The following is a 17,283-nucleotide window of genomic DNA, read 5'->3' on the forward strand; positions in this document are numbered from 1 at the left end:
TGCCCCAATGGATGCATTTGTGCACCCATTGTTGAGGATAGCTCATGTAATATTGGTAACTTACAAAAAGACAGACAATGAAGTCAATCAACATGCAACACTGATCTCATGACATGCTGCCACTGTGAAGCTCAATGCTCCAGTCCAGTATTTCTCAACCTTTAGTAGAGACCATTGGTGGTCTGTAGGGGTGAAATGGATGGTCCACTGCATGCAGCAAAGGCAAATAAAAGAAGATACTGGTAAAGGGCTGAAGTTGGCCAGCTCCCCCCTCCATTCCACCCCTGGGAGTCCATGAGTTTAATCAGAGATGGTGCGCAGTATGGTAAAAGTAGAAGAGAAACAGTCAAGAACCACTGCTCTAGTCAATTTTGTACAGCTGAATAACAGCAGGAAGAGGCCCTCTACCATCTCCACCTGCTCTACCTGAAGGAGTGAAAATCTATTCACAATTTTTTGCAGTTTGATTTCCTCAATTTCGTTTTGATTCTATAGGTAATTGGCTCACTCTGGTCAGCTCGAGCTTGGTCTCCAGGGAATAATGTGACAGGTGCAAGAAGATCTTTGGCCTAACTTCAATAAATCTACACAAACCTATTGCTTTTTGTATGGGTACATGAGGTGGCGGAATGGACTCGTGGGGCAAATGGCCTACTTCTGCACCTATATCTTATGGTCTCATGCAGTACAAAATACACTGGTGACATAGGTGCATGTGGCAATGGATCAGGTCCATAACAGTTCACAAGTTAACCTTGCAAGTTAAAGGCAATGCCTCTCTTCAGGTCAGACTGGACATCATCTACGCAGAGTTTGAGGAGACAAACAGGATAATGCAGAAGAAAGCTCCATATCCTCTGATGAACCCTGCATAGCCATAAGCAAGGTGAGGTCAACCCTATCCAAGGTGAACCCACATAAGACAGCAAGACCAGAGAGCATACATAGTCAGGTACTGAAGGACTATGCAGACAAATTGATGGAGATCTTTGTAGACATCTTCAGCAGTCCATCATTCTCATGCATTTAAAGACAGTCACCATTATCCCGGTACCAAGAAAGTAACAGTAACAGGCTTCAATGACTATAATCCTGTGGCAATTACCTCCACCTTATGAAATGCATCAAGAGTCTGATGTTGGAAAGCATCAAAGTACACTCCCAGAGACACTGGGCCAATTTCAATTCACTAATAGAAAAAAACCATTCCACTGATGAGGCCTTGTCCCTCCACTCCGTCCTGACCCAGTAGGAGAATAATGCCTCATGCAGAAGGATGCTGTTCATCGACTTCAGCTCAACATTTAATACGATCATTCCCCAGAGGCTGGAGGAAAAGCTATCCTCGTTGGAACTCAACTGGATTCTGGACTTCCTAATGGAAAGGCCAGTCATTGAGCACCATCATGCTGTGCACAGGCTCACCCCAAGGCTGTGCGCTCAGCCTGCTCCTGTTCAAGCTACTGACCCACGATTGCATCACTAGATACAGCTCCAACAGAGTCATTGTTTGCAGATGAACAACAGTAGTTGGGCCTCATCAGCAACAACAATAAGTCACACTACAAAGAGGTGGAAAATCTTGTGATATGGTGTGAGAATAGCAACCAGAGTCTCAACATGGATCGTGAACTTCATGAGGTCCAGGAGCAACCACTCTCCACTATACATCAACTGTAGTAGAGAGAGCAGAGAGCACCAAGTTCACTTAATAAGTGACCTATCATGGACACACATCTCCTCACTTGTCAGGAAGGAGCAACAGCAACTGCACTTCCTGAAAAAACTGAAGCAGGCAAGGCTACCGGCCACCATCATGTCAACTTCTATAAGAGCTCTATTGAGAGTGTCCTGTTCAACTGCATCACAGTGTGGTAAGGTTTTTACTGGAGAGTATTGGTTTGGAGGTCAATCTACAGGACCACAAGAGTGGCAGGGAGGATCACTGAAGTCTCCTCCCCCTCCCCCCACCCCCAGTGATATAGTCTACTAGGATCATTGTCTGATGAGGGCATGCAAAATTGTTGAAGATTTCTACCATCCCACACAAAGCATCTTTCAGGTACTCCCAATATCAGAGCCAACACCACCAGGCTGAGAAACAGCTCTTTCTGCAGGCAGTGAGAATGCTGAATGACCAAAGGAACTGCTCACACTAACCAGCCAAGACTTTAATATTTACTAAACAATATGTATTTATTTATTTGTATACATTTAATACTTGTCCTGCATATGCATTTTTGCCTGTATGTGTGTTACATCTGGTTGTGCGTCTGCATGTTTTGCACTGAGGATCAGAGAATGCTGTTTCGCCAGGTTGTACTTGTCCCGCATCGGACTGGTCAGCCACAAACGAGCCTGCAGCTGACGTGGACTTTTTACCCCCTCCATAAATCTTCGTCCGCGAAGCCAAGCCAAAGAGAGACTTGTGCAATAAACTTGAACAATTTGGGAAATTTGCAGGAGGGAAATGAAAGAGGACACCAACATCAAGAAAGCCTCATATGGAAACAGTCCGCATTTCAACCACCAAAGGCAAAACAAGCCTTGTCAAAATGTCGTTGCTCACAACAATTCCCACATTTCATATTGCACTGGACCCCAGGATCTGCAAATTTCTTACCACAACAGGAGTCTCAGCATCTCTGACAAGAATCTTCAAGGAGTGATTCTTCTCTCTGAATCTTAACAAGACATCTACAGTTTAATGAGTACATCTCACTGAAATATACCACTTGTTGAAGTGAGCCTAAGCCTCATTAAAGGGCAAGGATCCTAATGCCAGTGGCTATCAAGGTAACCATAGCAATAAATTTCCAAGCATTGGACTCTCTTCAAGGTATATCAGAGGTGTTTGCAACATCTCAGTTTGTCATCAGCTTTTCTCTATTAATGCAGTAGCTAGAAGCCAGTAAATGGAGCAATGATAAGTCCTTTACTATAATTGCAGGGTTTCTCATGCAGAGAAGCCACTGACTGCACACTCATTGCTTTATAGTTCCACATGTATACTCTTCCCAATTCCAGAACCAAGATTGATCTTCGTGATCTCATTAATTCACAATTCAACTATTATGTGACTGCAAGCAGCCAAAGTAAACAGGTACCTTATCTGGTATTGTGAATCTCCAACAATCAAGATAGCATCATTTGGAAAATGTCCACATTTCAACCACCAAAAGCAAAGCAAAGCTTGTCAAAAAGTCATTACTCATAACTCTACATGTGTAGAATTCCCACAATCAGTATTGCACTGGACCCAGGCAATGTTTAATACTGTATATTCCATGGCACTACTGAGGAAGTGACAGTTTTCTCTGTTGCCCTGACTCAATCATTTAACTGGCCAATTATCTCATTGCTGCTCCTTAGATGCAATCACATTAGTCACCCATTACAATGCCACAGCTATTTTTCCAGTGTAAAGTACTATGGGATATCCAGAGGGCCAAAAAGGTCAAGAATACAAATGTGCTACTTTTTAAAATTATACTCAATTTAAAAATGGCTTGAATTTATAATTAGTAACTAAAAATTCTTAAGTTACATAGGTGCTGTTACTAAAGCTTTTATGAGAGTTAAGGTGAGAAGCTCCAAATGAATGACTTACATTTAACTGGAAATACAGCATTGGACAAGAAAAAAGTTCCCACATTAAATAAATGAGTAGGAAGGGAACTATACATTTTTGTGTAACAGTTGGACTACACTGAGTTAGTAGATTTCATAAAACTCTGAATGAAGTGCCCCATCCCTGCTGTTTCATGTAGCTAATTAATTTGGTACCCCTTTCACACTTGCAAGGGATCCCAAGAATTATTGGCCAATCGGCCTTTAAAGTGTCTAGCCTGAAAGCAAAATCAGCTCAGTGCCGGCATCAAATGACGTCATCTCACGCCGGGGATTGACGGCCTCGACCCCAAGTACAATCCCTGTCATCTCCAGCATTGCAATCGTTCAAGTGGGAAAACGGGCAATTGCATTGTGGGATTGAAATGATTGAAGTCTTTGCACGAGTGCAGGAGCGTGAAGGAAAAAAAATTAAAATGAAAGTATAAACTTTGCCATGGGAAAGATGCAGCAGGAGAGAGAGAGGGGAAATAAATAGCAATAGTGGACAATTTTTAAACAGCGTGGGAAAGTTGGTAGCGCTATAGTACACAATTTATAAAAACTGTAGGAAAAAGCTACATAAAGCTTAATTATGTTATAATTAGCCACAATTAATTATGTTCAAATACAAGACCATAATACATTGATCAGGATTTAGAGCAGGTCCACCATCACTCGATGCATCATGATGTCACTAGTAGAAGGTAGAACAGTCCTAACCCCAAGGATGGCACCTTGCAAGTGTGAAAGCGTTCACTATCCCAGTTAGGAGTGGTCAAGTGTGAAAAGCCAAACCCCCATTCCTATCCCAGGACTCTGAATGGCCAATTCAGTGGGATGCAAGAGTAAAAGAGGCTAAATGTGTCACAGCACTGAGCCAAAGGCACTAAACCTGTACTTGATCAAATAAACTCTGTTCTGATAACTATGTTCAAGCGAGACGATCAAATTGCTACTCACAATGGATAAAACAAATCATATTCCCTTGGTCCCTGAATGTTGAAGCAACCCAATCTGAAAAACATTAGTTTCATTTTAAGCAATATTTTCCCTTATACAGTACTTATTCTGCACTTTATGGATGAACCAATTATAAAATAAATTACAAAAAAAAATGTACAAATAGTACTCTTCCTGCTAATTACATTAATCAAAGGGCAGATTTTTGAATTCATTATGATTATCCTTTTAGAGCGAAATCCAAAAATGTTTAATACTCAAAAATCCTGGCAACTTATTGACACACTCAGATTGTTTCCAAGTCTTCATTCTGTTCCTATAAACAAAGGCGGCAGAAGAGATGTTTCCATTTTGTCATCCTTCTGCCAGGGAGTACTGTTTTTCATGATTAATTCACAAGTTAGGAATGAACATAAGCATTTGTTTCCACCCTTTTAATAACCCCTTGATCAAATGACTTGCTGAGTCATTTAAAAATAAATTACATTTCATTTACAGCTCAGGAGAACCGATTCTGGCCATTTAAACCCCTCCCTCCCGATTTTACCAAAATTAACCTACAACCCTGTACATTTTGGAGAGTGGAGGAAACCAATTGCAGCTGGGAAATTCCTTACAGCGCCAGATTTTAACCCAGGTTGTTGGCATTGTAATAGTATTGGAAGGCAGTTCCTAGTTTACATTAAAATAAAAGGGTCACTTTTGGAAAGCAAAGCTGATCTCCCACTTTTAAGGGCATTAGTAAATGAACAACAGTTTTATGTTCATCCTTGCTCGTACTGACCATTTTTTTTAAAATTCCTGAATGACTGGATTCCAACTCATCTTTCTGGATCAAAAACGTACACTTCAGGATACCATACAGTAATTCAAATACTTTGTTACTATATTCACTACATTGAAGTGTGTCACCACTTTAATACAAGCCTTTACAATACCTGTAGTCAGTGCAGACTGCTCACTCACCAAGAACTAATGCCATCAGTGACTTATAACTTGTATTGGGGCTAAAAGTGGATCAGCATTATATGCAAATGGTATGATAAGGCATTCAGGTTCCATTAATCTTTTGTAACTATCACCTAGTTAGTTAAACACAATCTGTTGGAGGATCTTGACAGGCCAACCAGCATCAGTGGGAGGGAAAGAATGGGCAACTTTTCAAACTGAAACTTCATTAGGTCTGAGGATACATTCTACATTTGGTTCAAGTCATCAAGAAACAAGAGACATTCACACGCTAGAACAGTATGAAAAATTGGGTTAAAGTTATGAGAGGAATGGCTATGAGTTTCATAGCCAAAAAAAAATAAAATGTGATCTTGCTGAAGTATCTCAAATTATCAAATTGTGTAACCAAAGTTAACCAAAAATATTACTGTAATTAAACCGTTAGTAGAGAAAAAGGATTAACGTTCAAATTGTTCACGTTATTTTACTGCCAATACCAAAGAGTAATTAAATGACTTAAGATAGGTTAGATAGCTTTCATTACTCTGACTACTGTGTGATCTTGTGATCAGACTGCCTCCTTCTGATAAATCCAGAAACAAATCAAGCAACTATCCATCATTTTTTTTAATCTGCCAGAACAACAGAGCACACGTCACAGCGAGAAAGGGAGAAGAACGTTTAAGAAGTTAGGCTAAAAATAAACCACAATCAATCAAATTGAGAAAATATGCATGAGGCTTGCATGAAAAATGAGAAAAAGGCAGGTAGAATTGCACACGTCATACCTTACACACCAAATTTAAAACGAGAGTAAAGGTCACTTCTAGAGATTTCTGTGCTTTTCAATGGATGAATGGTATTTGGAAATCTGTGCAAAAATCGACATGGCTATTGCTTCTCATCCAACAATACATTTGGACCTTGGCCTGTTTCCAGATTTTTTTTTTAATTACATGAAGGGCAACCAGGTTACTCATGAAAACTCAAATTAAGTAGATAAAATATATAGTACATTTGCAGTCGCACAGTGAGTTATTTAGATTTGAGGTTTACTTTCATCAAAATAATAATATTTACTTCACAGACTCCGCTGATAACATTCAAAAAGGTTTAGAAGTGAAGCCAAAAATGATAGCTTTCTATAGTTGGCAAAAAAAGCAAGTGTACCCAATGACTGAGGGGAGGGAAACCAATACAATCAGAAAACTGATATGTTTATACAGGAGATGTGATGTATTTTTAGAAAAAATGTTTTATTGTATTTTGATTAAGACTTATTTAAACTCAAAATCTGAGAATGCTCACTATCTCCTCATTCTTTCAGGGACTTGCACAAAATCAAAGACCGAGTTTAATGAGATGAATTCACCTTGAAATTACCCACAGTAAAGTGTTCTAGTTTTGTGCGAACCAGCAATGGAGTTCAGAGACTTCAATGGCTCAGTGCAAATCAGAACATACACCCACATTCTTGTCTGCAACCTTTCCTTGATATTTACACACAGTAATCTCAGCTTCAAGATTGTTATAAAGAAAGAATAAAACTTGTGATATCAAAACATTTGAACAGGAAATGTGCTCCTACTAATATTTATAATGGTTATACAGTGGCACTTCTCATCACACCATTTTGATCAAAACCTGCATGTAAACCAACCTGAATTAAAATTGGACATGCAAAATAAACATAATACTGTACATAAATGCTGCAGAAAATTAATGTCTTGTCCCCTCTCAAAGCACTTTTACTGTTGTAATAACCAGTATAATGGTCAATGCAAGATGTGACTTCCTGAGCCATAATATTTGTGCTGCAGACTATTCCAATATATACATTGATATTTATGTTCCTTTCTGGGTAATAACACTGCAGGGTGAGCAATGAGATTGAAAAGTGTGAACGCGCTCTCATTAGCCCCTTTCACATTTGCAAGTGATCCCAGGAATTAAAGTGTCTAGTGTCAAAGTACAATCAGTTCAACGCTGGTGTAAGATGATGTCATTATCACTCCAGGGATCGACGGCCTCAACCCCAAGTACAGTCCCCAGCGTCTGCAGATGCTGGTGTTGCAATCATGCAAATGTAAAATGGTCAATTGCAATGTGGGATAGAAATTACCCAAGTTTTTGCGTCAGTGCAGGAACGCGAAGGAAGAAAAGATTAAATTGAAGAGAAGAGAAAAAAATAGCAATAACAGACAATTTTTAAACAGCATGGGAAAGTTGGTAGCGCTACAGCGCAATTTATAAAAACCGTGGAAAATAGCAATGGTGGATTGTATTCGCTCGAGTTCAGAAGAATGAGAGGAGATCTTATAGAAATATATAGGATTATGAAGGGTATGGATAGGATAGATGTCGGAAGGTTTTTTGAGCTGGCCGGGGAAACTAAAATGAGAGGACACAGTCTCAAGATTCGGGGGAGTAGATTTAGGACAGAGATGAGGAAAAATAGTTTTTCCCAGAGAGTAGTGAATGTTTGGAATTCTCTAACCAGGGAAGTGGTTGAGGCTGCCTCATTAAACATATTTAAAATTTGGTTAGATAAATTTTTACATGATAAAGAAATTGGGGGATATGGGGAGAAGGCAGGTAGGTGAAGTTAGGTCATAAATTAGATCAGCCATGATCGTATTGAATGGTGGAGCAGGCTCGATGGGCCATTTTTGGCCTACTTCCTATGTTCCTATGGACCTAACTTCCAAGAATGCCATGAGGCAGAGAAACCCCTCCATAGATGCTCCGTGTATGCAACCATGCATACAGCCCTTTTTTTGCTGCATGGAATTCTGGGAGGGCAGGTCCACCATCCCTTCCCTCCACCATCCCTTCTCCCCCCCCACAATATTTATAAATTGTACGCAATAGCGCTACCAACTTTCCCACCCTGCTTAAAAATTGTCTACTATTGCTATTTATTGCTAACACCTTCTTAGGGTCCTTTATAAAGGTTTATTATATAGGTTGGTATAGCAACAACAGGGGATGAGGGTCTCATAATTAAGTATGATTAATTTTATTCAAATACAAGATCATAATGCGTTAATTAGGATTTAGGGCAAGTCCACCGTCACTCGATGCGTCATGACATTACCGGTAGAAGGTAGAACAGTCCTAACCTTGGGGATGGCTCCTTGCAAGTGTGAAAGCATTCAGTGTCCAAGTTAGGAGTGGTCATGTGTGAAAAGCCAAACCCCCATTCCTATCCCGGGTCATCGAATGGCTGATTTAGTGGGACACAAGTGTGAAAGGGTCTAATGTTAGACAACCAATTTGATGTGTATGCATTTATGTACAAATTAGAATAAGTTCAATAAATAATTGATTGATTCTTTTATTAAGTTACTGTTAAAGCCTGACAATCAAATATTAACAGCAAGAGTATCCTTAACTGCTGAAACTATAAACTAGCCCAATAATAGGAGGATGAAATAAAGACATGGATTTATATTGTAAATACACAAAAGCACTGGTGAAACTTAGTAGTTCCCACAATGTCCATAGGAGCAAAGATACATAAACCAAGGTTTCGAGCCTGAACCCTTCGTCAAGGAATGAGAAAAAAGCAGGCAGGTGATTGAATAAAAGGAAGGGGGAGGAGGGAAGAAGGGATGAAGGAAGAGTACAGGCCAACAGGCAAGAAATGGACATGGATATAAAGGCAGGAGAGAAAAGCCAATTGGAGGAGGGAATGGATACAGATCTGGAAGAAAGGAGACAGAAAGAGAGAGAATAAAATGAGGAGTACGAGAGAGAGAAGGGGAAAGGAGCTGGAGGAAAGGAGATTATAGGGACGAGAGGGTCAGTGGGGGGGGAACAGAAACTGGAGAAATCTACATTAATGTTACCTGGTTAAAGGGCACCCAGATGGAACATGAGGTGTTCCTCTAATTTGTGGGTGGTACCTGTGCTGCATTTATGTTGTGCCATTTTCATTCTCAAATTGCCTGAAAGATGAACTTCTCAGACAACATGTGCACAGCAGAATCCCAGGAAAAGCATAAATCATTTACAGTGTTCTTTGAGGTTAGAAAGTTAGTCATTAAGAGAGCTCCCTCCTCTGACTTCCAAAAGCACACTTAGACAGGATAGGCAATGTCAACAGCAGTTGAATGTCCTTCACCGGCAGATGGATTGGCCATTTTTTTTTTTAAAGTCGGACTTGAAATGGGAAAGGAATTTCCTACAATCTTGCCACACAGCCACAGGTATGCAAGCTCCACTCAGTTCCACCATTTACAAATCTCCCGCTGAGTCTTCCAAAGTAAATCTCCTCTTATTAAGATGCTGAGTACTAGATTACGTGGTTACAGTTTCAATAATTCTGACTTAACTGTACTTTGATGAAACATGCTCAGGACATGGAAGCAAACTACAACAGGGAGACAGGCCATTCAGCCCAGAGACAGTAGCTGTTCAACTACCAATTTACACTAACCCTTCATTTATACTCCCACATTTACATCCATCAACTAACCCCTCCCCCAATTCTATCAATCATCTGCACCCCAAGCACAAATTACAGTGAACAATTAACATACCAACCCGCACATTGCTGGGAAGTTGGAGAAAACTGGACCACCTGAGGAAATCCACACAATGCAAATTCTGCACAGACAGGAGCCAAGGTCAGTTTTGAACTCTGGTCACAAGCATTGTGAGGCTACACTCTACTGGCTGTGCTCCTGAAGCATCTGCATCCCATGGGCAAGGAGGGATGGTCACGGTGTTTTAATGCAGCACTATGGCAAACTTTGGGACTCTTGGATAAAACCAAATGACTACGTTGTTAGTATTGGACTCAACCAAGTCCTCAATGGTGGAACAGGCGGACAAAGTTACTCTGAACTCAACAGCTGTGAAGGTGGACAAAGGCTGCAATAAATCTATCAGCTCCAATTTGTGAAGTATAGTGTGCTTCTTGGAGTGCAACATCAAGTATGTTAAACAAATACACCCACAGACATCTTTGCTCTGTGGATCAACGGAACGAAGGCCATCATCCTTGACTACAAAGGATATCTACGACGATGAGTATGGGACATCAAATGTGCATATGTGGGGGATAGGGCAGTGGGGATCGGAAGAGCAGGGGAAACTGGGGCAATTTAGTTTTCTAACAAAGAAAATAGCTATCCACCAGCAAAGCTCTTCTGCCTCAGGTATCATGCTCTGACCATCACTTACATCTCAGACCAGCAGGAAACCTTTTTTCTGATAAACCTGCACTTCCTCTAGGTTTCAGCTTCAAAACTCAGACATTGAACCACATGGAGTTCTCAGGCAAATAAAAACTTTTGAAACAAAGCAATTAGTGCAGCCCCCAAATATTACAATTGTTTCCAGTCTTCAAAACTCAGCATTTATTGTTAAAGAAGTTTTGGAATTTGTTTGCTCATAGAAGACAGAGGGTAGTAGGAGAATGGTGGTAACCAATGGTGTTCCACAAGGATTGGTGTTGGGACCCTGAATTGGGTGAGAAAGTGGGTGGGTAAGTTAGTCACTTTGCAAAAGACAAAAAGATTGGTGGAGTTGTGAACAATGTAGAGGGTTATGAAAGAATGCAACAGGGTATCTATCAGGGCAGATGGCATTTAATCCGCACAGGTTTAAGATTTTGCACCAAGTCAAGTGAATGAGGAAAGTGCACAATCAATGGCAGGACTCTTAAAGGCATTCAAAAGCAGAGGCATCTGGGGGGAGGGTAAGGCTGTCCAGGTCGATGGCTTCTTGAATGTGGCCATGCAAGTAGATAGGGTGGTAAAGAAGGCATCTCCTTGCCTTCATTGGTCAGAGTCATTATTGCAGTAATGCACAACCTTGATTGCATTTACACAAAACGTCGAATGGAGTGTTGTGTGAAATGATGGTTGCCCCATAACAGAAAACATATGAGGCTTTGGAAAGGTTACAAAGGTTTGCCAGGGCACTGCCAGGTATGAGCCATGGAGAGAAGTTGGACTAACTTGGGTTGTTTACTCTGGTCCTTTAGAACAGAGGGAAGACCGGACAGGTTTATAAAATTAGGAGGGGCACAGATAGGGTGGACACTCAGAATCTTTCTCCCAGGGTGAAAATGTCACATATTAGCAGAGATGTGTTTCAAGAAAAAGTGAGGGAGGGATAAGAAGTTTAAAGGAGGTGTGCAGAACAATTTATTTTTTCTCTGCACAGATGCCGAGAAAGGGCTGCCAAGAGCTGTAGTGGAAGCAGATATGATAGTAACATTTAAGTGGCTTCCAGATAGACACATGAAAATGCAGGGAGTAGAGGATATGTATCATGAGGAAGTAGCATGCTTTTAGTTTAATTTGGGCATTGTGTACAGTATGGACATCATGGGCTGAAGGGTTGTTCCTGCATTGCACTATGTCAGTTCTATGATTTGGGGACCATAGTGAATGGAGGTCTATCTAAAGGCATGACCAAAATGAATGGAAATTATGCATCAGATGCCATCAGGGATAAATGCACAGCTAGCTACTGTTGGACTTTCAAGAATTGAAAATGTGACCCACACCATGATTAAAGGGACTGAAACAGAAAACATTAGAGCATAGAAATAGGTGCAAGAGTTGCCATCTGGCCAATGGAGCATTCTCTGCCATCTCATCATCTTGTGCTTGGGCAACAGCAAGAGCAACATAGTCAATACTGTAGTCCATAGTTGATACCTCGAGCGCAACTGAGCAGGAAAGTGAATCAGTCACTACATTATCTTTTCCAGAAATGTGCATTACCCTGGTAGAGAATTTCAAAATGAACAACAACTGCTACTGTTGTCGAGCTGACCAGGGCTCCGACAACTTTGAAAATGCAAAGGTCAAGGGTATATGGTGGAGTGTCTGCCTTCCAAAAAGAAACAGAAGTGACAGATGGACAAATACATGGCTAGGAGCTCTTTATCAAAGGTGCTGCATTTTTTTTTCCCCCCCCAATCGCCCTGGGTGCAGACAACCATGACGCAGTGACATTGTCTAAAGACCTTTTGATGTGTTTTTTTTTGCCAACCACAGGACGTCTGCCTCTGCAGCTACCGCCCTGGGGTCTTCGAAAGCACTCTGCGATAATAAGAGTCTAATGTCTTCTGGCATCCTCTCCAGGAAGAGCTGTTTGAATAACATATCTGGCCGTTGGCCAGATGTCAGACACAGTGTGTCGTCCATTAATTCGGACGGGGTGAAGTCACCCAATTCTTCCATGTGTAACACTCTTTCTGCAGGACATGCCGTAAATTCACAGCAGGAGCACCTTTAGAGTATTAAACTTGGGCTCTTCCGGCTCCAGAGGATTGCCCAGGACATCACCTATTCGCTTGGCAGTGGCTTGGTCCAAGGCACTGACGAGGTGATAATAGTGAGTCAGTCATGTCCACCTTGATCTTCCGGAGTTGAAATTGTGCCTCAGCCTGTTGAAATCACAGCTCTAGTTCCGCCGTCCAGAAGGGTGGTAGCTTAACAGCAACAGCTGCAGTATCTATATGGTTCAAAAGCTTGTTTTGGACCCGTCGGGGTCACCAATTCTAATTACTGAAAACACAGTGGTGCCTGATGAATGCAAAATGACAAAACACACAGTGCAGGTAAATCAGAACTTGTTTACTCGAGTCACATGCGTATTCTTTTAAAATGCTAAACCACACGCGCTATGTCATGATATCCCGTGCCAGTTTGCTGGACTTCTGGGAGTTGTAGACTATAGCACTGCTATACTTGAAAGATTAACACTAAATGTATTGAATGGTCATGTGAACAATACCGACGCAGGTCATGACTGCAATTTTAAGTTTACAAATCTTCCTCAATTGAACATCAGAACAACACTAATTTGGAACCCTCCCTAATCTCAGCCCTAATCGTTTACTCAGCTATGCATTCTGAATAAAGCTTGGCCTTGAACAAACTCTGACCTGAGATGTGCATCACCAAGTGCAATTAGTTCACTCCGCACAATGCTTCCCACATTTAACCCTCTCCTACTAAATCCTTTCTCTGCTTATTTGACAATCATATTTAAACAAATATTCCATTGCCCACCTTCCTTGTTTTCTCCTATTTATGCTTTCCAACTTTCAAAATCCCATTGAATCTTTTCCATACTGTATTAATTTTCTCTTGTCCATCACATTGCTCCCACTAATCCACACCTTCTTCCAGTGTATTGAATTCCTCATCTCATTCTTAATCTCATGCCCTTACTAACCTCAGTAAACTTAATCCTTCAGCCTTGTGTGAAATTGACCATACCCTTCACTTTTCACTGACCCATCTTCCCACCACCACCCCCCCCCACCCCCCCCCCCCCCACCAAGTTCCACTCCATGCAGTGCTTTCACCATTCCTTCTGATTTTTCCTTCAATTATCCTAAATGCTCAGTGCCTGGCCACACCTTTGTCCTCCAGAGTTCTCATCTTAATGAGTTCTGAACCTTACATGATGTTGAACTCTTCCTCTACCACCTCTGCCCCTGTTCTCATTTCTTTGCTTAGGGGTTTTCAACTGAGATTAACTGACCAATCAACAGAATTAACCATCTACCTCCCTCTGTCCCTTACTCCCTAGATTTACACTTTTCTCATAGCTGATGTGGCATTACTGCTTTGCATGTACCATTTAATTCACTTTGCACCATCCTCTTCTGAACTTGCAACACTTTTTTCTAAATAACTAATCCCTGTGTAGTCATAAAAACCTGCCAGAAATTATTGTGCTATTAGGGTCTGCTATCTCTAAGCTCTCAGACACATCCTTGTGGTTTTTTTCCGGATCAGGACTCCACCACTGAACATCAAGCCCCAGTTCACAAACCTCATTTTCTCAGATTTTCCTCCCCAGCTTCCAACCTTGTAGCATCTGAAGCCCACACAACTTGCTTCTTTACACCTGCCAAAGATTTACAAGCAGGTCTGTCCTGGAAAACACATTATTTCAGCCTCATTTTGTCGCACCAAACTTATTCCTTTGTTCATTCTTTTTCGCCTGGTCCAATCTTTTCCCACATACGCCCGTCACACCTCTAATGCCCTCTGACGCTCTGACAGTTTCAAATTCCCTGGTCTCAACTAACATGTCTTTATATGGATGAACAATTGCTTTACACCTCCACACATCAGGATGGTCTGAGGGTCCTCCGTTTCTTATTAAAAAAGGATAACCACATTCAAATCTCCTGCTGAACTAATTCTCACTCTTGGACAACTTCTCCTTGAATTTTAGTCACTCTCTCCTCATCAAAGGGTATCTGTGGGAACTCACACAAGTCCAGTTCGGCTTGGCTTTTTTATGGAATACCTGTATATGGGGCAATCTTTGTTTCAGCCCTTCCAACTTTTCTTCCCCCCCCCGATTAATCAACTACATTGTTGGTCTTACTTGTTGCACTTGCATGCAAGTTGAACATCTTGTTACTTTTGCTGACAATTTCCACTGTACTCTTACAATAACTTGGTCAGATTTTAACTTTGTCCTTCTTTTTCTGGATTTTTAATCTCTATCTCAGGGGAAAGACTAGTGACATTTGGACAAAATCCATGAGGCCACAATGAAAACTTGCAAACCCCATAGATAACAGTTTTGGAGGTCAGGATTGAATGCAGATCCCTTGAGTATGGTTTTTCTCTCTCCCACCCCCCCCCCCATTAATTCATTGACCAGATGACCACATCTACAAGTTATCACCAATGCAACCCAGACCTTGCCGCTATCATTGATTCATGTTGACCTATTCATCTCTCCCCTATCCTCTTTGCAACTTAAAACTCTTTCCCCTCTTCCCCAGTTCTCTTAAAGAGACTTGAACCTAAAATGTTGCCTTTGTTTCTCCTTCCGCAGATACTTCTTGATCAGCTGGGTGCTTCTTACACTCTGTTTCTTCACCATTAAAAGCAAGCTTTCTTTAAAAATCTCAAAGTTCATAGGTTTGACAAGTCACCTCTTAAATACTTCCTCTATGGTTACGTGTCTATTATCCCATATATGTCTAATTTTGAAGTCCATTGAAATTTTTTTTTAATGTTAAAAGATGTGATAGACAAATTGCTTACTGGTATTTCTGCTTCTGGAAAAAAAAATTGAGACATCCAAAACGGCCTGTCAATTAATGTTTTCCACAAAAACTCACCCACTGAATCCAACATGGACTGTCTGCCTACTTCTTGTATCAGCTAAGTGTACTCACAGCTTGCAAACAAAGCAAAAGCTTACATTACATTCTGCCACATTACACAACTTGGAAATGTGTGGCTGGCTGAGTTCCCTCTGTTTAAAACACTTACAGATTACATTGTGTTGCTCACACTGATGCAGTAATAAATGTTGGTATAATCATAGCTACAAGCATAAAGTTCCGTGAATTGCTCCATCTGCAGTCTTAAGAAAGTACAAGTATCTGGATTTGTTTTCTTTTTGTGTGTCATTCTCTCATTCTTCAAAACCAAACGTTCCAACCAAAAGGCCAAGGCATATTTTCCACATAATTCCCTGGCAAATGCGGAGACAGCAGCGGAGCCATCAAGATTCGCGGCAGTTTCATTTCGGTTTGTAATAGAGATGAGAAATGAATTATTAAAACAAATCTTCTGCACAAAAATAAATGGCTGGAACTCTAGTCTTGTGTTGATCTCTCTTTGCAGTCTGCAATTGTTAGTAGGTAACTGGAATACCATTTCCAACCCCACCACTTCCCTTTCTCTCACACAGACCCTCAACAACAGCGAGATCAAGATCATTCAAATTCCCTGGAGGTGTTGTTCATCTAATCCTGCATAACGTAAGTAAAAAACATCAGAGCATCTGTTACAGCACGAGTGACCTGGCTATGAATCAGGCACTGTCTGTAAGGAGTTTCTACATTCTCCCCATGCCTGTGTGGGTTTCCTCCAGGTGCTCCGGTTTCCTCCCACCCTCCAAAGCGAATGGTGGTTGTAAGTTAATTGGGGTATTTGGACAGCATGGGCTTGTCACTGTGCTGTGTGTCTAAATCTAAATTTAAAACTAAACAAATACACTCTCCTGATTGCTAAACATAAAACCAAGACTGGAAACTAATCCATACACCATTCAAAAAGGGAGAATTAACATACTATCAATATTATATTAATTTAAATATAAATTATCCAATTATTTCTCTCAGTCCCCATCATTGGAACCAAATGACATTTTACAAAGGTGACATAAATTCACTTACCCTAAATACAGTAGTACAAAGCCTTAAATAGAATCTACTGGCTTAATTTTAACCCTGGATGGCTTGTCTGGGTGGTCATGGGTAACAGACCAAGCCTGCTTTTCTTTTTATTTATCATCAATGAGCCTTCTTCAGAGCTCTATCAATACACCTATAAATACCGTTGAGCATGTCTGCAAAATTGCAAACCAAATCATCCTAATGACTCCCATCCCATTCGTTTGGTGTACAGAGGTTCTTCCTTTTCAGATGGAAATCAGAACAGTGCATTCCTCTTTCACCATTCCCCTCCATTGTTACCCCCTAATGTTCCACAGTCTGATGAACATCTAGGAATTGATATCCAGGAATCTCTTCTTCCCTCACAGTCAGACCTAATCAAGTTGAGTACACCCTGAAAAGAATAGATACCAATTATATAATTAAAGGTAGCTAATCAAACTGTTGCCTTTACATTAATTACTTGCCTCTCAAAATAATGTTTGGGATGATATTAATTGCAATCCACTCACTGCCCCCTGTCTTCTTGTTACACTGTTTGTTATTGCGTGCTTAATACCGAGTCGAGTCGA

General features: G+C 40.9%; 1 protein-coding gene across 6 annotated transcripts in view; it reads right to left on the minus strand.

Annotated features, from left to right (window-relative positions):
• eml1 (EMAP like 1) overlaps positions 1-17,283 on the minus strand; it is a 197,169-nt gene that overhangs the window by 91,161 nt on the left and 88,725 nt on the right. For 4 of the 6 annotated variants that reach the window (XM_069916448.1, XM_069916451.1, XM_069916449.1 and 1 more), the window contains exon 2: positions 4,573-4,626. The exons of the other annotated variants lie outside the window; for them this stretch is intronic. In XM_069916448.1, the coding sequence (XP_069772549.1) occupies positions 4,573-4,626 (54 nt within the window). The remainder of the gene's footprint in view (positions 1-4,572; positions 4,627-17,283) is intronic. 6 annotated transcript variants of the gene reach the window in all.

Source organism: Narcine bancroftii, chromosome 2 (assembly GCF_036971445.1).
Source record: "Narcine bancroftii isolate sNarBan1 chromosome 2, sNarBan1.hap1, whole genome shotgun sequence".
NCBI classification, from domain to species: Eukaryota; Metazoa; Chordata; class Chondrichthyes; order Torpediniformes; family Narcinidae; genus Narcine; species Narcine bancroftii.